Source organism: Amblyraja radiata, chromosome 8 (genome assembly GCF_010909765.2).
Source record: "Amblyraja radiata isolate CabotCenter1 chromosome 8, sAmbRad1.1.pri, whole genome shotgun sequence".
In the NCBI taxonomy this organism is placed as follows: Eukaryota; Metazoa; Chordata; class Chondrichthyes; order Rajiformes; family Rajidae; genus Amblyraja; species Amblyraja radiata.
This window is the reverse complement of record NC_045963.1, coordinates 6931639-6955894: the sequence shown is the minus strand read 5'-3', so window position 1 is coordinate 6955894 and position 24256 is coordinate 6931639. Positions and strand designations below refer to the sequence as shown.

The following is a 24256-nucleotide window of genomic DNA, read 5'->3' as shown; positions in this document are numbered from 1 at the left end:
GCAGGCACGGGTTATTGATAGGGGACGATCAGCCATGATCGCAATGAATGGCGATGCTGGCTCGAAGGGCCGAATGGGCTACTGCACCTATTTTCTATGTTTCTATTAAATCTATTGGCAATGGTAAGAGACGCTGGGCCAATGAGATGAAAAGGGACTTCTATAGACGCGCACACACAGGGAACTGCAAATGCTGGATTTTTGGCAAAGTACAAAGAGCTGGAGGAATGCAGAGGGCCGGACAGCATCTGTGGAGGGAATGGATGGTCCCAAGAAAAATCCCGACCCAAAACGTCATCTTTCCATTCGCTGCACAGATGCTGCTGACCCGCCGAATTCCCCCAGCACTTTGTGCTTTGCTAAAGATTCCAGCATCTGCAGTTCTTGTGCCCTCCGCGTTGTATAGAACTGCCTTCGCATCTCAGTGTGTCTGAGAGAGCAGGGCCGTGGCCTTGGCGATAAGAAGCACGTCAGTGGTGGGTGTGAGGAAGGGGGTGCATTCCACAGGTGCTGCCTGAGCAACTGCCTTGCTCCAGCTCGGAGCTGTGAATGGAGGCTATCCCACGCCCCGATGGGATGTAGGCGGGTGGGTGGGATAGGATGGGATGTAGGATGTGGGATGTGGGATGGGGGATGTGGGATAGGGGATGTGGGATGGGATGTTGGATGTGGATGGGATGTGGGATAGGGGATGTGGGATGGGATGTGGGATGGGATAGGGGATGTGGGATGTGGGATAGGGGATGTGGGATGTGGGATGTGGGATGTGGGATGTGGGATGTGGGATGGGATGTGGGATGGGGTGTGGGATGGGATGGGATGGGATGTGGGATGGGATGTGGGATGCGGGATAGGGGATGTGGGATGGGATGTGGGATGGGATGTGGGATGTGGGATGGGATGTTGGATGTGGGATGTGGGATGGGATGTGGGATGGGGTGTGGGATGGGATGTTGGATGTGGGATGTGGGATGTGGATGGGATGTGGGATGGGTTGTGGGGTGTGGGATGGGATGGGATGTGGGATGTGGGATGTGGGATGTGGGATGTGGGATGTGGGATGTGGGATGTGGGATGTGGGATGTGGGATGTTGGATGTGGGATGGGATGTGGGATGGGATGGGATGTGGGATGGGATGTGGGATGGGATGTGGGATGGGATGGGATGTGGGATGGGATGTGGGATGGGATGTGGGATGGGATGTGGGATGGGATGTGGGATGGGATGTGGGATGGGATGGGATGTGGGATGGGATGTGGGATGGGATGTGGGATGGGATGTGGGATGGGATGTGGGATGGGATGTGGGATGCGGGATAGGGGATGTGGGATGGGATGGGATGGGATGTGGGATGGGATGTGGGATGGAATGTAGGATGTGGGATGTGGATGGGATGTGGGATGGGATGTGGGATGTGGGATGTGGGATGGGATGTGGGATGGGGTGTGGGATGTGGGATGTGGGATGTGGGATGGGATGTGGGATGGGGTGTGGGATGTTGGATGTGGGATGTGGGATGTGCATGGGATGTGGGATGTGGGATGTGGATGGGATGTGGATGGGATGTGGGATGTGGATGTGGGATGTGGATGTGGGATGGAATGTAGGATGTGGGATGTGGATGGGATGTGGGATGGGATGTGGGATGTGGGATGTGGGATGTGGATGGGATGTGGATGGGATGTGGGATGGGATGTAGGATGTGGGATGGGATGTGGGATGTGGGATGTGGATGGGATGTGGGATGTGGATGGGATGTGGGATGTGGATGGGATGGGGGATGTGACTGGGCGGGCGGGCGGTCGGCGCAGTGGGACTGCCCATGATGGTCTGTGCGGCCGCTGATTGGAGCCGGGGCGCGTCTGGCCGCTTGGGTGGGAGCTAGATAAGCAGCGGCGCAGCGGCCGGCGCCGGGAGCTGGTGGACAGGCACAGAGGGACATGACGGGCAGGGAGGAGAGCTGTGAGGCAGGGGCTAGCCCGCTGCTGGGGGACTTCCCCCCCGCCGCCAAGGAGCCGGGGAAGAGCGGCCGCGCCAGGAGCTTCGCCATCACCGACCTGCTGGGACTGGACTGCGGGACTGAGTCCTCACCGCCGCCGCCGCCGCCGCCGCCGCCCCTCGTCCCCGCCGGCCTGGGACTCCTGTGTAGCCGCTCCCTCAGCGCTTTCCGCCCGCCGCAGCCAGTAATCCTGGACATGCTGTCCCATCTCCACGCCAGACCCGTCGCCGCCACCGCCGCTCACAACCACCTGCCCTCGCTGCTCCGCACCATCGCACTGCACGAAGCGCAGCGGCCGCACCTGCACTCCGGTACTGACCCCACCCTCACCCCACCCCACCCTAACCCCGACCCCCACCCCCACCCTCACCCTGACCCCCACCCTCACCCCGACCCCCACCCTCACCCTGACCCCCACCCTAACCCTGACCCCCACCCTCACCCTCACCCCGACCCCGACCCTGACCCCCACCCTCACCCCGACCCCACCCGACCCTGACCCACACCCTAACCCTGACCCACACCCTAACCCTGACCCCCCACCCTCACCCCCACCTTCACCCCCACCCTCATCGCCACCCTGACCCCCACCCTCATCGCCAACCTGACCCCCCACCCTCACCCGACCCCCCACACCGACCCTGACCACTCCGGTACTGACCCGACCCGACCCCAACCCTCACCCTGACCCCCACCCTCACACTGACCCTCACCCGACCCCCCACCCCCACCCTGACCCCCACCCTCACCCTGACCACTCCGGTACTGACGTGACCTCAACGATCACCCTAACCCTGACCCTGACCCCTACCCCCACCTTCACCCTCACCCTCACCCCGACCCCGACCCTGACCACTCCGGTACTCACCCTAACCGCAACCCCAACCCCAACCCTAAACCTAAACCTAACCACCGGTACTGACCCTGACCATAACCCAAAAACCTCACCATCACTCCTCCACTCCCCACCCTCATCCCTCCTCTCCAGTACCCCTTCCCCACCATCACTTCCCGACCTTCCCTCCCATCTGCCCCCCCCCCTCCCCGTCCTGCCCGTGTCTCCATACATCTACTCGTAAGACAGAAAGTGCTGGAGGAACCCAGCGGCTCACTCGGGCAGGCAGCATGTGTAGAGGGATGGACAGACGGCACATTTCTTCATAGCGATTACTGACATGTGTTTGGTATTTGGAGATGTCCAGACACTGGTCTCCCAGAGACACCGAGGTGTAAACAATGTCCTTTGGACCTGGAGGCAAGGAACTGCAGATGCTGGAGTCCAGAGTAAAACATAAAGTGCTGGAGGAACTCATCAGGTCAGGCAGCGTCCGTGGAGGGAATGGACGGGCGTAGTTTAACTTAGAGACACAGCGTGGGAACAGGCCCTTCGGCCCGCCGAGTCCGCGCCGATCAACGATCCTAGTACACGAGCACTGCCCTACATACATTAGGGACAATTTGCGCAATTTACTATTTTTACCGAAGCCAATTAACCTACAAACCTGTACATCTTTGGAGTGTGGGAGGAAACCGGAGCAACCGGAGAAAACCCATGCAGGTCACGGGGAGAAGGTACAAACTCCGTACAGACAGCACCCATAGTCAGGATTTAACCCGGGTCTCTGGCGCTGTGAGGCAGCAACTCTATCGCTGCGCCACCGGATCGGAGCCCTTCTGATGGAGTTAGGGGGGGACAGCTGGAAAAGAGAGGTGTCAATTCCCCCGCTTCTTTTTCTACCACCCCCCCCCCCTCCCCCCTCGCCTTTCTCCAGCAGCTCATGTCCCCCCTGGCCATAGACGCCCACCGGCCCATGCCCCTCGGCCGTGTCTTGCTGCGGTTTCCAGCAGAGGCTCGCGTCTCTGAGTGGAAAGCTTCGTGTTTATGGTGTTTGTGGGCAAACCCATGAACTCACCAGCCCAGTGTTACCTGCCACGCTGGGCGAGAGTAGGACGCGTTGTAGCGGGGTGACTGCGCGGTGCCTGGCCCAAGACAAGAGCAGCTGGAGCGGGGAATGAGGAGCCGCTGAAGCGCTTGTGGGACAGGGTGACACCGGGCGCCGCTGTCGGAGACAACTCCGCAGCCCCAAACTCCACACAGGAGCGGTGGAGACTGCTGGCCGGGGAAGGTCGTTGAGGCAGGGACTATCGCAACGTTTCGGCAACAGTTAGACAAGTACATGGATAGGAAAGAGAAACACAAAAAGCAGGAGTAACTCAGCGGGTCAGGCAGCATCTCTGAGGAAAAGGAATAGGTGACGCTTTGGATCCAGACGCTTCTTCACACCGATGGACTAGGGTCTCGACCCGAAACGTCGCCCATTCCTTCTCTCCAGCGATGCTGCCTGTCCCGCTGAGTTACTCCAGCATTTTGTGTCTTTCTTTGGCGTAAACCAGGATCTATAGGATAGGTCTAGAGGGATATGGGCCAAGCGCAGTCAAGGTGGCACAGCGGTAGAGCTGCTGGCTTACAGTTCTTGCAGCGCCGGAGACCCGGGTTCGACCCCGACTACGGGAGCTGTCTGTACGGAGTTTGTACGTTCTCCCCGTGACCGTGTGGGTTTTTTCCCCCGAGATCTTCGGTTTCCTTCCACGCTCCAAAGACGTACAGGTTTGTAGGGCAATTGGCTTGGTGAATGTGTAAACATTCCCCCTGGTGTGTGTAGCATAGTGTTAATGATCGCTGGTCGACGCGGACTCGGTGGGCCGAATGGTCTGTTTCCACACTGTATGACTCTATACTACATAAAGTTTGAGAATAAAATCAGTGCGGTGCAATTGAAACCCAAAGCGGGTGGGGGTAATGGGGCAATCGGCGCTGCCCGACCCGCCGTTCTGTCCCGATCCCCAAATCTGCACTTCCCCGTGTCTCCGTGTCCAAACCCCCTGTCCCTGTACCTCCTCCCTCGACTCTTTCACTTCAACCTCCTCCAACCTCATCTACTGTATCCCATTAGTACGGGGGTCAGAGGTTATGGGGAGAAGGCTGGAGAATGGGGTTAGGAGGGAGAGAAAGATCAGCCATGATTACATGGCGGAATGGACTTGATGGGCCGAATGGCCGAATTCTACTCCTATAAGTTATGATCTTCTGATCCGCTGTTCCAGGTGTGGACTCCTGCGAGACCAAGCGCAGACGCGGCGATCGTTTCGCTCAACACCTTCGTCCAGTCCGCTTTCGCTCAATCTCCCGGTTGCTCAGCAATTCAACGCCTCCTCCCATTCACAATCTGTCCTCTCTGTCCTGGGCCTCCTCCATTGTCAGAGTGAGGCCCAGCGCAAATTGGAGGAACAGCACTTCATATTTCGCTTGGGCAGCTTACACCCCAGCGGTGTGAAGATGGACTTCTCTAACTTCAAATAGCCCTTGCTTTCCCTCTCTCTCCATCCCCTCCCAACCCAATCCTGGTCCTCCCACCAGTCTTACTGTCCCTGATTGTATGCCCCGTTGTGTCCTCCCCCTAGCTAACAATAATCTATTCTATATTTTCCTTGAGCTCTGTCCCCTTTGATGTCTCATTTTCACATCTCACCCTTCCTTATCTCTCGTTTCGCCTCTCCCCTGTCACATTCTGAAGAAGGGTCTTGACGTGAAATGTCACATATTCCTTCTCTCCAGAGATACTGCATGCCCCGCTGAGTTACTCCAGCATTTTATGTCTTTCTTCCGTTTAAACCAACATCCGCAGTTCCTTCCTACAAAGCTAAATATTCCTTGGCTGGGAATTTATGCCGGAGAGACCCCGATAGTGTTTGTTGACCCTTTGGTCACCGCTGTCCATGGATGAGATAGTGGTTGCTGTCGTGTAGTGGTTCTGTACAAGACAGGCGGTACACAAAAATGCTGGAGAAACTCAGCGGGTGCAGCAGCATCTATGGAGCGAAGGAAATAGGCGACGTTTCGGGCCGAAACCCTTCTTCAGACTGATGGGGGGTGGGGGGGAGAAGGAAGGAAAAAGGGAGGAGGAGGAGCCCGAGGGCGGGGGGATGGGAGGAGACAGCTCGAGGGTTAAGGAAGGGGAGGAGACAGCAAGGGCTAGCAAAACTGGGAGAATTCAACATTCATGCCATCCGGACGCAAGCAACTCAGGCGGAATATGAGGTGCTGTTCCTCCAATTTCCGGTGTTGCTCACTCTGGCAATGGAGGAGACCCAGGACAGAGAGGTCGGATTGGGAATGGGAGGGGGAGTTGAAGTGCTGAGCCACCGGGAGTTCAGGTAGGTTATTACGGACTGAGCGGAGGTGTTCGGCGAAACGATCGCCCAACCTCTGCTTAGTCTACCCGATGTAAATCAGCTGACATCTAGAGCAGCGGATGCAGTAGATGAGGTTGGAGGAGATACAGGTGAACCTTTGTCGCACCTGGAACGACTGCTTGGGTCCTTGAATGGAGTCGAGGGGGGAGGTGAAGGGACAGGTGTTGCATTTCTTGCGGTTGCAACGGAAAGTGCCCGGGGAGGGGGTGGTACGGGAGGGCAGGGAAGAATTGACAAGGGAGTTGCGGAGGGAGCGGTCTTTGCGGAAGGCAGACATAGGGGGAGATGGGAAGATGTGGCGAGTGGTGGGGTCACGTTGGAGGTGGCGGAAATGGCGGAGGATTATTTGTTGTATTTGCCGGCTGGTGGGGTGAAAGGTGAGGACTAGGGGGACTCTGCCCTTGTTGCGAGTGCGGGGATGGGGAGAGAGAGCAGTGTTGCGGGGTATGGATGAGACCCTGGTGCGAGCCTCATCTATGGTGGTGGAGGGGAATCCCCGTTCCCTGAAGAATGAGGACATTTCCGATGCTCTGGTGTGGAACGTCTCATCCTGGGAGCAGATGCGGCGTAGGCGGAGGAATTGGGAGTAGGGGATGGAGTCTTTACAGGGGGCAGGGTGGGAAGACGTGTAGTCCAGATAGCCATGTGAGTCGGTTGGTTTGTAGTGTATGTCGGTCAGAAGTCTGTCCCCTGCGATGGAGATAGTGAGGTCAAGGAATGGTAGGGAAGTGTCGGAAATGGTCCAGGTGTATTGGAGTGCCGGATGGAAGTTGGTGGTGAAGTGGATGAAGTCAGTCAGTTGTGTGTGGGTGCAGGAGGTGGCCCCAAAGCAGTCGTCAATGTAACGGAGGTAGAGGTCGGGGATGGGGCCCTGGTACGTATTGAACAAGGAATGTTCAATGTACCCGACAAAGAGGCAGGCGTAGCTGGGGCCCATGCGTGTGCCCATAGCTACGCCTTGTGTTTGGAGGAAATGGGAGGAGTCAAGTTGTTGAAGGTGAGGACCAACTCCGCTAGGCGGAGGAGGGTGTCAGTGGCTGGGTATAGGTTGCGCCTCTGGTCGAGGAAGAACCAGAGGGCTTTGAGGCCATCCTGGTGGGGGATGGAGGTGTAGAGTGACTGGACATCCATGGTGAAGATGAGGGGGTGAGGGCCTAGTGTCGGTGTTGTGTCTCAACGTTGTTCCCCTTTTCATTTCAATGTCCACAGTTAGTTAGTTAGTTAGTTAGTTAGTTAGTTAGTTAGTTAGTTAGTTAGTTAGTTAGTTAGTTAGTTAGTTAGTTAGTTAGTTAGTTAGTTAGTTAGTTAGTTAGTTAGTTAGTTAGTTAGTTAGCTAGCTAGCTATAGTTAGTTAGTCAGTCGGTCGGTCAGTCAGTCAGTCAGTTAGCTAGTCAGTTAGTTAGTTAGTCAGTCAGTTGGTTAGTTAGTTAGTTGGTTAGTTGGTTAGTTGGTTAGTTGGTTAGTTGGTTAGTTGGTTAGTTGGTTAGTTGGTTAGTTCGTTAGTTAGTTAGTAAGCAAGCAACTCTGTCGCAGCGCCACCATGGGCGCTCTGCTTTGCTGAAGAATGCAGCATCCGCGCTTTCTCGACTCCCCACCGAGATATCTGTCGCATTCCTGAACAAGCTGTCAGTTGCAATTTTCAAGGGATATGGGGAGAAGGCAGGAACGGGGTACTGATTGGGGATGATCAGCTATGATGACACTGAATGGCGGTGCGGGCTGGGAGGGCCGAATGACCTACCCCTGCACCTATTGTCTATGTTTCTATGTTAACCGGTTTCATTCTCAAACTGCGCTTCCACGGGCCTGCATTCCGCCGTGTGGCTATTTTTGCAGCGTGTGGAGTCGAAAGCGTTGGGACGCGCCGACAGCCGCGGTTCCGGATCGCAACTTCTCATGAAGTTTAGTTTAGAGATACAGCGTGGAAACAGGCCCTTCAGCCCACCGAGTCCCCGCCGACCAGCGATCGAGCAGCCGTTCACACTAGCTCCATGTCATCCCACTTTCTCACCCCTACACACACTAGGGACAATTTACTGAGGCCAATTCACCGACAGACCTGCACATCTATGAAGTGTGAGAGGAAACAGGAGCACCCGGGGAAACCCCACGCGGTCACAGGGGGAAAGTACGAAACACACACACACACAGCGCCCGAGGTCGGGGTCGAACCCGGCTCTCTGGGTTGCGAGGCTGTGGCAGGATATGGCCCCGGGGGCGGCGATGGACAGGGGGCCCGGTGCGCTGCGCTATCCCGGGCTGGGGCATTACTACCAGGTCGCTCCCATCCTCTCCAACAGCGGGAGAGCTCGCCCGCTGGTTCGGGGGCTATTCACCACACAGAGAGCAAGCCCCGAGCTGGCAGGAGCGCCGATGGGAGAGGTCGGTAGGCAGGAACCCAGCGGGTCTGGGGACGGAGTGGACAGAAGACGTTTCGTGTCGGGACCCTGGTTCACATGGTCTGCGCTCTCGGCGAGGGCTGTGTCCGTTCTAAGTCTCCACAACAGGGACTGTGAATTGTTGGTTAAATGCGTACCGTGGTTTAAAGTGTTGTGACTGTAATACTATAGTGCGCATTGGAGCCATGGAGTCATACAGCACGGTAACAGGCCCTTCGGCCCACGCCGACAAAGATGTCCCATCAATGAGGAATCGAGAACCACGGATTTAAGGTGAGAGGGGAAAGATTGAATTGGAACCTGAGGGGCAGCTTTTTCACAAGTATGGAAAGAGCTGCCAGAGAAGGTAGTTGAGGCAGGTACAATAGCAACATTTAAAACGCACTTGGATAGGTAAAGAAACATAGACAATAGGTGCAGGAGTAGGCCATTCGGCCCTTCGAGCCAGCACCGCCATTCAATATGATCACGGCTGATCATCCAAATTCAGTACCCCGTTCCTGCTTTCCCCCCCATATCCCTTGATTCCTTTAGCCCTAAGAGCTAAATCTAACTCTCTCTTGAATACATCCGGCGAATTGGCCTCCACTGCCTTCTGTGGCAGAGAATCCCACAGATTCACAGCTCTCTGGGTGAAAAAGTGTTTCCTCATCTCGGTCCTAATAGGTGGAAAAGAAAGAATGTGGATTGTAAAGTTTCAGAGGGATATGGACCAAACGCGGACAGGTGGGACTATCATCGATGAGGCACCTTGGTCGGCATGGACAGTTGGGCCGAAGGACCTGTTTCCGCGCTGTATATAATATAAATAAAATATCCCAGGTTCAACATTTTAGAAAATCAGCGGTTACTCAAAACTGGCACAATTACGATATTTAAAATATATGTGGATATGCAGGGTTTCATTCAGGCAAATGGGACTAGCCCAGTATGACATGGTCAGCAAAGACAAGGTGGGCCGATGGGCCTGTTTCTGTTCTGTACAGCTCTATGACTGGAATTAGTGAGTGTTGAATTTCCAATCCAGTCTGAAGAAGGGTCTCGACTCGAAACGTTACCCATTCCTTCTCTCCAGAGTTGCTGCCTGTCCCGTTGAGTTACTCAACCATTTTGTATCTATCTTCGGTGTAAGTAAACCAGCATCTGCAGTTCCTTCCGACACCAGTAACTTAATGGCCTGTGTTTAACTGTGGTGAAGTGGGGGCAACGCAAGCTGCAATAGCGCAGGCCCGTACGAAGCTTTCCAAAAAGGGGGGTGGCATGACAGGATTACAAAACATTTAATGTGAAATAGTGTGCGCACTGCGCACATCATGAGCGCGAAGCATGAGGTTCCTCGATACCGGGGCCCTGGAAGCTCTGGGGTTTTAGATGCTCTCTGATGCATTCTGAGCCTTATTTTGGAGCATTTTTGCACCAAATTTATGACCAATATTTCAGAAATTAACAGGAATCTGAGGTAGCTTTTTCACACAAAGGGTGCTGGGTGTATGGAACGAGCTGCCAGAGGAGGTAGTTAAGGCTGGGACTATCCTAATGTTTAAGAGACATTTGGACATGTACATGGATAGGACAGATTTAGATGGATATATGGGCCAAACGTGTGTGAGTGGGACTAGTTTAAATGGGACATGTTGGTCGGTGTGGGCAAGTTGGGCTGAAGGACCTGTTTCCACACTGCATCATTCTATGACTAAAAAGTTAAGAAGAAAAATGAATGTAGATAAGTAGAGCAGATTTGAAAGAGGAGTGAAATGTAAAGGCGGAGAGAGGTTTATGGGTGGAAAGGAACATAGGAAAGGGGGGGGGAGAGTGGGCTTGGGCAGATGGGTGAAGGGAAAATAGACACAAAGTGCTGGAGTAACTCAGTGGGTCAGGCAGCATCTGCGGAGAATATGAATAAGCGACGTTTCACAGACCTCCCAACCTCCATACTCAGCCTGACCTGCTGAGTTACTCCAGCACTCTGTGAAACGTCACAGAACAGGGCAAGATTAGCAAGTTTGCTGATGATACAGATGTGGGTGGTGTTGCATATAGTACCTTTCCTTGGCAGCTCTGATTCCTCTTCTCAGCTCTTTATCGATTAGGCTATCTTTTAACTCTTTAACGATTAGGCTATCGGCTTGATGCACATTTGCCCCCACCCCGATCTCAAAATGGAAATGTTACACCTATATATAATGATCCCATTAAAATGTATATTTATGTCACAAACTATGGAATTCATATTTTTAAGTGTTATTATCAAGGAAAAGAAAGCAGTTCCAATTATTTGATATTATTTGATATTGTTTAAAATTATTCATATGGAGGAGAAAATAAAATAGCTCTAAAACCTACCTTAATTTTGCAATCTCACTAAAGATAATCCCCCTTTCCCTCTTCCCTCCCCCATCTCTCTCTCCCCTCCCTTCCCCTCTCTCTCTCCCCCTCCCACATGTCCCCCTCTTGGGGGAGGGGACGAAGATGAAGGTGGTGTGGGCCCAGTGGGGTTCAGCGGGGGTGGCATGGGCCCAGTGGAGGTCAGCGGGGGTGGTGTGGGCCCAGCGGGGGTGACTTGGGCCCAGTGGGGGTGGCGTGGGCCCAGTGGGGGGCAGCAGGGTGGCGTGGGCCCAGTGGGAGTCAGCGGGGGTGGTGTGGGCCCAGTGGGGGTGGCTTGGGCCCAGCGGGGTTGGCGTGGGCCCAGCGGGGGTGGCGTGGGCCCAGCGGGGGGGACTTGGGCCCAGTGGGGGTGGCGTGGGCCCAGTGGGGTTCAGCGGGGGTGGCGTGGGCCCAGTGGGGCCCAGCGGGGGTGGCGTGGGCCCAGCGGGGGGGGACTTGGGCCCAGTGGGGGTGGCGTGGGCCCAGTGGGGGTCAGCGGGGGTGGCAGGGGGGATGTGGGCCCAGCGGGGTGGTGTGGGCCCAGCGGTGGTGGCTTGGGCCCTGGGGTTAGCTTGGGCCCAGCAGGGGTGGCGTGGGCCCAGCGGGGGGTACTTGGGCCAAGTGGGGGTGGCGTGGGCCCAGTGGGGGTCAGCGGGGGTGGCAGGGGTGGTGTGGGCCCAGCGGGGGTGGTGTGGGCCCAGCGGGGGTGGCTTGGGCCCTGGGGTTAGCTTGGGCCCAGCGGGGGTGGCGTGGGCCCAGCGGGGGTGGTGTGGGGGGAAGATGGCTTGGGCCCCGGCGGCGGTGGGAGGTGAGGGGATCGGGCCACACTGCAGCAGCGCCTGGTGTTGGGGTTACAGCCGCTGGGTTCAGATTCAGCCACTCCCACCCGGCGACGGGAGGACGGTCTCCTGGTCGCCAGGCAAGCCGTTGGTGAGGCTCCGACGCCACGGATGGAGATGCTGGACCAGGCGGGCAGACACCGGGGGAAAAAGAGGGGGTGCGGTCGAAGCCAACGCACCCCCCCCCCTTTGGACGGCCATGTAGCGAGTATGTGGTTGTGGGATTTGGTGGATGGTCAGTGACTGTCGACTTTCCTTGCCTCACCTCAGATGACGAGAACATGTCTTGTGATCACAGCGACCCAAAGTATACAGCGGCATCGCAGGTGAAGAGGAAGAAGAGGCGGCACAGGTATGTCGGGGCTGAGTGGACGCGGCACAGGTGTGTTAGGACTTAGTCAAGGTGACACAGGTGTGTTGGGGCTGAGTGGAGGTGGCACAGGTGTGTCGGGGCTGTCAAGGTGGCACAGGTGTGTTGGGGCTGAGTGGAGGTGGCACAGGTGTGTCGGGGCTGAGTGGAGGTGGCACAGGTGTGTCGGGGCTGAGTGGAGGTGGCACAGGTGTGTTGGGGCTGAGTGGAGGTGGCACAGGTGTGTTGGGGCTGAGTGGAGGTGGCACAGGTGTGTTGGGGCTGAGTTGGGGGGGAGCACAGGTGTGTTGGGGCTGAGTTGGGGGGGGGCACAGGTGTGTTGGGGCTGAGTTGGGGGGGGGAGCACAGGTGTGTTGGGGCAGGGTGGAGGATGGGAATCTGTGGACACAATGCACGGTGTCAGGTGCCTGAGTTTGCACCTTGTGTGATGTAGTCCAATGGACATTGACTGGTTTGAGATCAGGGATGTGATCACAGTGCAGGTGGAAGCAGGTGACACTAACGTGGGCGGTAACACTAACAGGGGAAATGATTATCAAACATTACAGCAGGATCTTCATCAACTGGGCATGTGGGCTGAGGAATGAGAAATGAAGTTGAATGGATATTTTTAAGGCACAGATAGGTTCTTGATTTGTGCGGGTGTCAGGGGTTATGGGGAGAAGGCAGGAGAATGGGGTTTAGAGGGAGAGATAGATCAGCCACGATTGAATGGCGGAGTAGACTTGATGGGCCGAATGGTCTAATTCCACTCCTATCACTTCTGAACACGAATGTGCGAGAGGTTGCATTTTTGGAAGTCAGGGGCTGGATCTTCACAGTGGGGAAGGGCGCTGAGAAGTGGCTGAGTTTCATGCTGATAGAATGTGAGTTGATGCGTTATGGTGGTGCTGATGATGCTGGACCACCCACCATGAATGGTGGCTCTGGGGGAGTACTGAGGAACAGAGATGCATCTTCGGGGTACATGCCCATAGAGGTATAGGCATAGTTAGATAGAGATTGCAAATGCAAATGCTTGAACCAAACACAAAGTGTCAGGGGTGGCACGATGACCCAGAGCTACTGTCTCTGCAACGCCAGAGACCCGGGTTCGATCGTGACCACGGATGATGTCTGTATGGAGTTTGTACCTTCTCCCCGTGCCCTGCGTGGGTTTTCTCCGATACCTTCTGTTTCCTCTGATGATCAGAGACGTCCCGTCTTGGAGGTGAATTGGCTTGTATAAATGTAAATTGTCCCTAGTGTGTTAGTGCGGACTCGGTGCGAACTCCGCCACTGTTTCCGCGCTGTATCTCTAAACTAAACTTAAAAAATAAAATTCCATGGATCAGGGTCAGGGTCAGGTAGCATCTGTGGAGGAGATGGATAGGTGGCATTTTTCTTCAGAGCTTAGATATAACATGTCCTGTTTCACTAGTCAAGGCATCGAATGCTAGTGAGAAAGTATGCTCCAATGTTATAGAGCATTGGCCAGACCGCTGCAAGCACTTGTGATCAGCACACTGGGAGAAGGAAGCACTGGAGAGGGTGCGGAGGAGATCCACCAGGATGGTCCCCAGGATGTAGTTTGCTTGCGAGGAGGGACTGGAGAGGCTGGGTCTGATCTCCCGGGGGCGGTCACAAGGGGGCGTGAGTGAGCTATACGGGCCGACTGTAGTATACAAATGTCCGTTGTCACAGACACACACACACTCCTATACACAAATGTCCGTTGTCACAGACCCTCTGTTACACACCCCTATACACAGATTAGCTCCCAGATATTATTCCATTCACAAGTCTCCCCTGCATACTAACAGCAGGCTGAATTGTCCCTGGGTTCACCATTGGTAATTGTTCTTTTTTTTATCAGCCATATGTATTTGCATTCACCACAGTTCTGAGTCATAGAGTGATACAGTGTGGAAACAGGCCCTTCGGCCCAACTTGCCCACACCGGCCAACATGTCCCAGCTACACTAGTCCCACCTGCCTGCACTTGGTCCAAATCCCTCCAAACTTGTCCTATCCATGTAAACCTGTGTAACTGGTTCTTAAACGTTGGGATAGTCCCTGCCCCAACTACCTCCTCTGGCAGCTTGTTCCATACACTCACCACCTGTGTGTGAAAAAGTGTCTCCAACACTTCCATGGGTGTGTAGTGCTTTAGAACATCTTCAGCCTCTGCAGGACCTGATGTAAAAGTGATGTTTTTGGTTCTGGCTTTGCTCCGTGAGGCTGATGTGTTTGATTGTTGGTTTGCACAGGACTGTGTTCACAGCGCATCAGCTGGAGGAGCTGGAGAGATCCTTTAACGAGGCTCACTATCCGGACGTGTATGCCAGGGAAATGCTGGCGATGAAGACGGAGCTGGCAGAGGACCGGATACAGGTAGCCCCTGCTCCGCCCTGGCCTCCACTTGTACATATCTACACTTCTTACTGATGCTTGAGATGGATACGCTTGAGATCGAGCTGTGCAGCACGGAAACAGGCCCTTCGGCCCACCTTGTCCATGATAACCAAGTTGGCATACAGAGCTAGTCCCATTTGCCTGCATTTGGTCCACAGCCCTGTGAACCACTTAGTGGGTAGTCCGTACCTTGAACGAGCTGCTGGAGGAAGCTATAAAAGTGGATAGAAAAAACACATTTAAAAGACATTTGGCCAGGTCTATGGATAGGAAAGGGATGAGAAGGGAATGGGCCACATGCAGGCATGTTGGACTAGCCCAGTATGTCAACTTGGCCAGCATGAACAAGGGGGGTTGAAGGGCCTGTTTCCCTGCTGTGCGACTCTCTGACTCTATTAGCTGTCGGGCAGATGGTGTCTGCAAATGTTTTTGGTGGACTAGTGCCATGCACAAATAGTTACTGCATTCCCTGCACCACACTAGTAACCACACTTTACTGGGTGTGAACATATTGGACCACCGCATTCACACAGCCACGACATTAGCTACTGACTATGTAACAGAAAGAGGCTCATGCAAGTGTTGCCATCAGTCACAGCACTGAAACAGGACCTCCAGCCCAACCATTCCATGCTGACCAATATGCCTCATCTAAGACAAATGCCTCTTCCCATTCAGCCCATCAACCCTACTCCACCATTCAAACATGGCTGATCTATCATTTTCTCTCAACCCCATTCTCCTGCCATCTCCATGTAACCTTTGACACCCTTGACGAGAGGAGATCTCATTGAAACATATAAGATTATTAAGGGTTTGGACACGCAAGAGGCAGGAAACATGTTCCCAATGTTGGGGGAGTCCAGAACCAGGGGCCACAGTTTGAGAATAAGGGGCAAGCCATTCAGAACGGAGACGAGGAAACACTTTTTCTCACAGAGAGTGGTGAGTCTGTGGAATTCTCTGCGTCAGATGGCAGTGGAGGCCGGTTCTCTGGATGCTTTCAAGAGAGAGTTAGATAGGGCTCTTAAAAATAGCGGAGTCAGGAGATATGGGGAGAAGGCAGGAACGGGGTACTGATTGGGGATGATCAGCCATGATCACATTGAATGGCGGTGCTGGCTCGAAGGGCCGAATGGCCTACTCCTGCAACTATTGTCTATTGCCTTACTAATCAATAACCTACCACTCACTGTTTTAAAAATACCCATTGACTTGGCCTCCACAGCCGTCTGTGGCAATGAATTCCACAGATCCAACATCCTCCAGCTCAATACATTTCTCCGAATTTCAATTCTAAAGGTAGTCTTATTCTGAGGCTCTGCTCTCTGGTCCAAGACATTCCCCACGTGGGGAACATTTGCATGTATAGGCCCAGCGCTGTCAAATGCTCATCATATGTTAACCCAATCATTCCTGGGATAACGTGGCCCATATCGTTCTAAACCTCTCCTATCCAAGTACCTGTCCAAATGTTGTGATGGGATAGAATGGCAGGGACATGTGTGATGACTGAGGAGTGCCCACTTGGCAAGGGGTGGGCATTCGCTGGAGAACTGGGCTTGGCGTCTGGCAGGAGTTTTGAGTCCATCCCATGTTGCCCCCAGGTGTGGTTTCAAAACCGAAGAGCGAAGTGGAGGAAGAGGGAGAAGTGTTGGGGCCGGAGCAGCGTGATGGCTGAATATGGACTGTACGGAGCCATGGTCAGGCACTCCATCCCTCTGCCCGAGTCCATCCTCAACTCCGGCAAGAACGGTTTAGTGGGATCTTGTGCCCCCTGGCTGCTTGGTAAGCAACTGCAGATTATTCAGCATAGGGGGTTTGGGGGATGGGGGGGGGGGGGGGGGGGGGCAGGTTGTAAAGTTAATCTTGGGGGGTTCAGCCAGTCAGTGAAAGCAAATTACAAGCCTCTTTCAAGAACAGGATATGAGACACAAAGTGCTGGAGTAACTCAACAGGTTAGGCATCAATTCAGGGGAACGTGGATAGGTGACATTTCGGGTTGGGACTCTTTCCCACACTTGATATTTTAATTGGGACTGGGACTAAAAAAGGGTCCCATCTGAAGCATTGCCTGTCCATGTTCTCCAGAGATGGCTTCACCTGTATCCATCAACTAACCCTCCTGTATCCACCTATCACTTGCCGGGCTTTGTTCACCACCCACCTCTCCTCCAGCTTTGTCACCCCCCCTGCTATAATCAGTCTGAAGAAGGGTCCTGACCCAAACGTCACCTCTGCATGTTCTCCAGAGATACTGCCTGAGTTACTCCATCACATTGCATTGTGTCTCTATTGGTAAACCAGCATCTGCAGTTCATTGTGCCCACAGAAAATGAGACACTGTCGAGCAGATGGTTGATTTGCCATTCTAACTCTTTGTAACTTTTTGTAAGATACTTGGCCCTTTATTTTGCTGTTAGTTTTATGACAAAACTAGACCAAGGGTGACCCGTTGGGTCTCGTCCCCTCAACGAGCGGTTGCGGGGGGGGGGGGGGGGACGGCCTTCGGCATCACACACACTCACACACACACACACACACACACACACACACACACACACACACACACACACACACACACACACACACACACACACACACACACACACACACACACACACACACACAAACACCTCCCTTGATATTATATTAATATTATTAATTCGCTCCTTTTACCCCATCCCCGCCCTATCCACTCACACATAACCCCCAACTGCGCAGGCACGTCTAGAAAGAGAGGGGTGTGGAGAGGGAGGGGGAGGGGGGTGGAGAGGGAGGGGAAGGGGGTAGAGATGGAGAGGGAGGGGGTAGAGATTAAGGGGTGGGTGGCGCAGTGTCACAAGGGAGGGCTGGTGCCTGAACGCAATACTCCACCACTCACCCATAGGTCCCAATATTCACCAGTCCATAGAGAGGGAAGGAGAGGAGCAGAGAGGGAGGGGGGGGCAGAGAGGGAGGGGGGGCAGCCAGAGGGAGGGGCCAGAGAGGGGGGGCAGAGAGGAAGCCCCCCTAGCCCCTCTCCCCCCCATCCTCCCTCTCTCCTCCTCCCCTCCATAACCCCCTCCACCCCCCTCCTCCACCCCTCTCCCCCTCCCTCCCCCCCCTCTCTCTCTTTCTCTGCCCCGGGGAGAGGGTAGAGAGGAGGGGAGGGGTACAGGCAGCACCTACCCAGGTCGAGAGCACAAGCCTCCCCACAGGCGCGGGCCGAAGCTAGGCTGCGGCCGGCGAGGACCAAGCGAGGCCCGAGCGATTGAGGACGGTAAAAGCAGCGGAGGACCGGCCGTCATGGTGGCTGCACGAGGGTAAGCCACTCACCAGCGTGACAGACGATCGGGCAGGGGAGGAGAGGAGAGTCGTCCCCTGTGACGGCCCCCGCAGCCATTTTTCCACTGCGCTTGTCCACGCCCGCGCTGCGATAACGACCACCGCCGCCTTGTTGTAGAACTTGAAGGAGCCCAGAGGAGCGCACAGCACAACTTGATCACATGTCCAATGGCTTAAATCCAGAGCCTGGGGTGGGGAGGGCGGCTGGGCCACGTAACTCGTGGAAAACAGTGCCCCTGCATGTTGAAAATTCTGCGCAGCTTGCAGCGAGGAGCAAAGGCACTGCGACGTCATCCAGCTCACTTCAGCATGTTAGATTTTAAAAGGATGTCAGATTGGTGAACAATTTTAGTAAAAAACTCAGGAAATAATGAATCAAATTTACAGATGAGGCGAATTTTGAAATCAGGAGGTAAATCTCTACCGGAATATGCAAACATGTCACTGTTATTGCGTCGGGTTTTCGAGGAGATGTGAATCAAAGAAAAAGTTCAAGCAAGCTAACATCCCCACAAGCAAACATCCGAGATCAGAGTTTTATATTATAACGAGATCCAGTGCAGACACGTTGGGTCTGTTCCCCCACCGCGCGTTTGCCGGGGGGGGGGGGGGGGGGGGGGGGGGGGGCGGGGTGGCATGAGGCATCACACACACTAACCACCCCCACACACACTAACTACCCCCCTTGATATTATATTATTATTATTAATTTGCTTCTTTTACCCCATAACTGCCCTATCCACTGACGCATAGCCCCCAACTCGCAGGCACGTCTAGAGAGGGAGGGGGTAGAGAGTGAGGGCAGAGACTGAAGGGCAAGAGACAGAGGGAGAGGGAGAGGGAGGTTGGAGGGGAGGAGGAGAGGGAGGGTGGGTGTGCCTCAAGGGCTGATTAAGGATAGCCAGCATGGGTTTGTACGTGGGAGGTCGTGTCTCACAAATCTGATTGATTTTTTTGAAGACGTGAGGAAAAATGTCGATGAGGGCAGGGCTGGAGATGTTGTGTACATGGACTTCAGTAAGGCGTTCAACAAGATTCCGCATGGCAGGCTGCTCTGGAAGGTTAGATCGCATGGGATCCAAGGAGAGATAGCTGAATGGATAGCAAATTGGCTCCATGGAAGGAAGCAGAGGGTGATAGTGGAAGGTTGCTTCTTGGACTGGAGGCCCGTGACTAGTGGTGTGCCTCAGGGTTCTGTGCTGGGCCTGTTACTGTTTGTCATCTATATCAATGATTTGGATGAGAACATACAGGGCAAGGTTAACAAGTTTGCTGATGATACAAAAGTGAGTAGTTTTGCAGATAGTGAAGATGGTTGTGAACGATTGCAGCCGGATCTGGATCGATTGGCCAGGTGGGCGGAGGAATGGTTGATGGGATTTAATACAGAAAAGTGTGAGGTGTTGCATTTTGGGATGTCGAGCAAGGGCAGTGAATGGTAGGGCTCTGGGGAGTGTTGTAGAGCAGGGGGATCTAGGAGTACAGGTGCGTGGTTCCTTGAAGGTAATGTCACAGGGAGAAAAGGTGGTCAAAAAGGTTTGACATTTTGTCCTTCATCAGGTCAGGTGGAGTATAGAGGAGTATAGAACCACTATAAACCCCAAGACTCCCATGGATATCTGACTACACTCTTACACCATGCTTCCTGTAAGGAACCATCCCCTACCCCAATTCTACGGTCTACGCCGCATCTGCTACCCAGGAGAGGTGTTCCACACCAGGGACATCGAAATGTCCACATTATTCAGGGACCGTGGGTTCCCCGCTCCACCATGATGAGGCCCGCACCAGGGTCTCTTCCATACCCCGCACCACTGCTCTCTCTCCCCCTCCCGCCCTTGCAACAAGGGCAGAGTCTCCCTAGTCCTCACCTTTCACCCCACCAGCCGTCACATACAACAAGTAATCCTCCGTCAGTTTCGCCACCTCCAACGTGACCCCACCACTCGCCACATCTTCCCATCTCCCCCCATTCTGCCTTCCGCAAAGACCGCTCCCTCCATAACTCCCTTGTCAATTCTTCCCTTCCCTCCCGTACCACCCCCTCCCCGGGCACTTTCCGTTGCAACCGCAAGAGATGCAACACTTGTCCCTTTACCTCCCCCCTCGACTCCGTTCAAGGACCCAAGCAGTCGTTCCAGGTGCGACAGAGGTTCACCTGCATCTCCTCCAACCTCATCTATTGCATCCGCTGCTCTAGATGTCAGCAGATCTATGTCAGTGAGACCAAGCGGAGGTTGGGCGATCGTTTCGCCGAACACCTCCGCTCGGTCCGCAATAACCAACCTGGCCTCCCGGTGGCTCAGCACTTCAACTCCCCCTCCCACTCCATCTCCGACCTCTCTGTCCTGGGTCTCTTCCATGGCCACAGCGAGCAGCAGCGGAAATTGGAGAACAGCACCTCATATTCCGCTTGGGGAGTCTGCATCCTGGGGGCATGAACATCGAATTCTCCCAATTTTGTTAGTCCCTGCTATCTCCTCCCCTTCCTCAGTCCCCCTGCTGTCTCCTCCCATCCCCCAGCCTTCGGGCTCCTCCTCCTTTTTCCTTTCTTGTCCCCGCCCCCCCCACCCCCGATCAGTCTGAAGAAGGGTTTCGGCCCGAAACGTTGCCTATTTCCTTCGCTCCATAGATGCTGCTGCACCCGCTGAGTTTCTCCAGCTTTTTTGTGTACCTATGGAGTATAGATGTTGTTGGGAGGTCGTGTTGCAGTTGTATAAGACGTTGGTGAGACCGCATTTAGAGTATTGTGTTCAGTTCTGGGCACCATGTTATAGGAAAGATATTGTCAAGTTTGAAAGAGTTCAGAAAAGATTTACGAGGATGTTGCCAGGACTAGAGGGTATGAACTATCGGGAGAGGTTGAGTAGGCTGGGACTCTATTCCATGGAGCGCAGGAGGATGAGGGGGAATCTTATAAAGGTGTACAAAATCATGATGGGAATAGATCGGGTAGACTCACAGAGTCTCTGGCCCAGAGTAGGGGAAACGAGGACCAGAGGACATAGGTTCAAGGTGAAGGGGAAAAGATTTAATAGGAAGCTGAGGGGTAATGTTTTCACACAAAGGGTGGTGGGTGCATGGAACAAACTGTGAGAGGAGATAGTTGAGGTCGTGCCTATCCCATCATTTAAGGGTTAGACAGGTGCATGGATAGGATAGGTTTAGAAGGATATGGACCAAGCGCAGCCAAATGGGACTAGTGTAGCTGGGACATTGTTGGCCAGTGTGGGCAAGTTGGGCCGAAGGGCCTGTTTCCACACTGTATCATACTATGAATCTCTATGACTCTATGACTCACAAACCTCTACAGATGCACCTTAGAAAGCATCCTGTCAGATTGTCACAGCTTGCTTTGGAAACAGCTCTGCCCAACCCCGCAATAAATTGCAGGGAGATTTGGATATAGCCCGGTCCATCACACAGACTAGATTCCACACCATTGACTCCATCTACACTTCACTCTGCCTCGGGAAAGCAGCCAACATAATTAAAGACTTGTCCCACCTCGGTCATTCCTTCTTCTCCCTGCTCCCGTCTGGCAGATGGTCACGAAACTTGAAACTGCACACCACCAGGCTCAGGAACAGCTTTTGAACGGTCCTTCCATAAGCTAGGGCACTGTCCCATTCACGTCTACCCCATTGTGGACATTGGACTTTGTCTCTGGAACTGATGCGCCACAATGCTGAGAACTATATTCTACATTCTGTATCTTCCCCTTTGCTCCACCTATTGTTCTTGAGTTTAACTTGATGGCATCTATGTACATCTGATCCGTTTGGATAGCAGGCAAAACAAAGCTTTTCACTGTCCCCCAGTACACGTGGCAATAATGAACCTAAACCAAAGATGAGAGGTGAGAGAGAAAAGTTTAAAGGAGATGTGCGGGGGATATTTATTTACACGGAGGGTGGATGAGTGGCAGAAACACACTGTCTTGGGTGGTTGTGGAGCCCATAGCGGCATTTAAGAGACTTTTAGATAAACACAAGGGAATGGAGGGATATGGATCATGTGTAATTAGATAAGAATTGGTCTTGGCACAGACATTGTGGGCTGTTCCAATGTTATATCATTCTCTGTTTTATGTTCAAACCATCACTAATCAGCCTTTAATTGCAATCTAGGAATGCACAAGAAATCTATTGGCCCAACAATGAAAGGTAAAGGCGTGGAGTGTGTGAGAGAGGAATTTGCGGAGAGCAGCGACGAGCCACCGCTGATAGAGGTGGGTACGGACCAGGAGCCTGTAACTGTCCGCAGTGAGGATGGCAGCATGGCATTGGATCTGTCCAGCACGGAGAAAGCAGCGGGCAAGAGCGGCAGTTCAAAGCAATGCTTTGCCAAGCCCTCCGACGCAGAGAGCGGACATAGAGGAGGAAAGACCAATTAAGCCGTGGCGCTGGCATTGCCCGAGCTGATGGGACAGTGCAAGGGAACAGCTCCTCATGGACTTACTCTACACAACACGTTCTCATAGTGGTGACAGTCGCCACAACAACGGAGGACAAACAACTCATTTACCTCTGCTATCGAGCTGCTACATCTAAGACCTAGTATTACTAGGATAGTCCAATGCAATATGATGATGATAGAAAGGAAATGTCAGAGGAAATCGCAGCAAAATTCAGATGCACCCTGTCTCCATCCCTGCCCACCATGAGTGGAGGGAGGTGACCGATATCCTTTTGGAAATAAAGGGCACAGGGGTGGTAGATGAGAATATAATCCTGGGTAGGTGGCTGAATGAGTGGGATAAACTCAAACACAAGATGGTATCCATTGGAAAGGAAGATAGGGCATAACTGGCAGAGCCGTGGCCTCACAGCGCCAGAGACCAGAGTTCGATCCCAACCTCGGGTGCTGTCTGTGTGGAGTTTGCACGTTCTCCCTGTGACATTGCGGGTTTTCTCCGGGTGCTTCGGTTCCTCCCACATCCTCCCATAAAGGCACGCGGGGTTGTAGGTTAATTGGCGAGGTTGTGATGTGAATCTGTGGTCAGGTTTGTCCTCACTGGTGCTGTCCCTGTACACAGTCCCCAATTGCCATTGCATAGGAGGGGTGCCATTGCACCATTGTTTCAGTGGGTGGCAGTGAGTAAATGAAGCAATGGGGACACAAGGAACTGCAGATGCCGGCCTAGGAAATAAACGCAGAGTGCTGGAGTAACTCAGCGGGTCATGCCACATCTGTAGAGAACGTGAACAGGTGATATTTTGGTGTTGGGACTATTCTTCAGACTCTGCAGATTTGTTAAAAGGTGAATCTACCTATCACTTGCCAAGATAGACACAAAATGTTGGATTAACTCAGCGGGACAGGCAGCATCTCTGGAGAGAAGGAATGGATGACGTTTCGTGTCGAGACTCTTCTTCAGACGGGTGGGTACCACTTGCCCAGGTTTGCCACCTCCCTCTCGAAACATTGCTTGCTCATGTCCTCCACAGATGCTGCCTGACCCACTGAGTTCCCCCAGCACTCTGTGTCTTCTTTTCAAATGAGTGTGTGTAGTGTATAAATGGAACGATGAGTGTGTTTGAGTGTGTGCAGTGTGTAAATAGAACTGAGTGTGTTTGAGTGTGTAAATGGAGCAATGAGTGTGTGCAATGCATAAATGGAACTCAGTGTGCGCAATCTGCTTGACTGTTTTGTTTAGAGGTACAGAACGGAAAAAGGCCCTTCGGCCCACCGAGTTCATGCTGACCAGCGATGGTCAATACTGGGGGCAATTTACGAAGGCTGATTAACCCACAAAACCCGCAAGTCTTTGCAATGTGGGAGGAATCGGGAGCACCCGGAGGAAACCCACACAGTCACAGGGATAACGTGCAAACTCCACACAGACAGCACCTGAGATCCGGATCTCTGATGCTGTGAGGCAACGGCTCTACCTGCTGCACCTCTGTCCTGCCCCGAAATGCTGAGTGAAATCTGCTGCTGAACACACACTGCACTCGCAGTTGCGAACGGGCTGCAATGCATCCCTCAGGGTCACCTGCTACCTAATCTATGGCATGTTGATGGTAAGGCACGCATGCATTAAGCAGAGGGTCACAGGTACTTGCATTGGGTAGGAGTGAGCAGGACATTATAGATGACGGAATGTAAATAGACTGAGTGTTATGCACTGCATCTCACTAGGAGAATCATATTGGCCATGGTGCGTTACCTGATAAAGAATGTATTTGAAGGATTTTAACATGATTTGAGAGAGGAGATAAGAAGGCAACTGCTTCCTCTGGTAACAGTCTGGAATTATAGGCATAATTTTCCAACTAGTCTTACGCTCTCTAGGGCTGTGATCGT

At 53.6% G+C, this 24256-nt stretch overlaps 1 protein-coding gene across 1 annotated transcript; it reads left to right on the top strand.

Moving 5' to 3' along the window:
* The first annotated feature begins 1929 nt into the window (after window positions 1-1929).
* Window positions 1930-23036, top strand: vsx1 (visual system homeobox 1). Its single transcript, XM_033025112.1, has 5 exons — window positions 1930-2311; window positions 12127-12208; window positions 14476-14599; window positions 16228-16408; window positions 22078-23036. The coding sequence occupies exons 1-5, from the start codon at window positions 1942-1944 to the stop codon at window positions 22341-22343; spliced, it is 1023 nt and encodes a 340-aa protein (XP_032881003.1). The 5' UTR covers window positions 1930-1941; the 3' UTR covers window positions 22344-23036.
* The last annotated feature ends 1220 nt before the right edge of the window (window positions 23037-24256 follow it).

What these genes read in the sequence shown, in the direction of transcription:
- vsx1 (XM_033025112.1), top strand. Translation starts at nt 1,942, where the DNA reads ATGACGGGCAGGGAGGAGAGCTGTGAGGCAGGGGCTAGCCCGCTGCTG. An exon ending in AGGAAGAAGAGGCGGCACAG is followed by an intron (nt 12,209 to 14,475) that starts GTATGTCGGGGC and finishes TGGTTTGCACAG; the next exon opens with GACTGTGTTCACAGCGCATC. An exon ending in TTGTGCCCCCTGGCTGCTTG is followed by an intron (nt 16,409 to 22,077) that starts GTAAGCAACTGC and finishes ATTGCAATCTAG; the next exon opens with GAATGCACAAGAAATCTATT.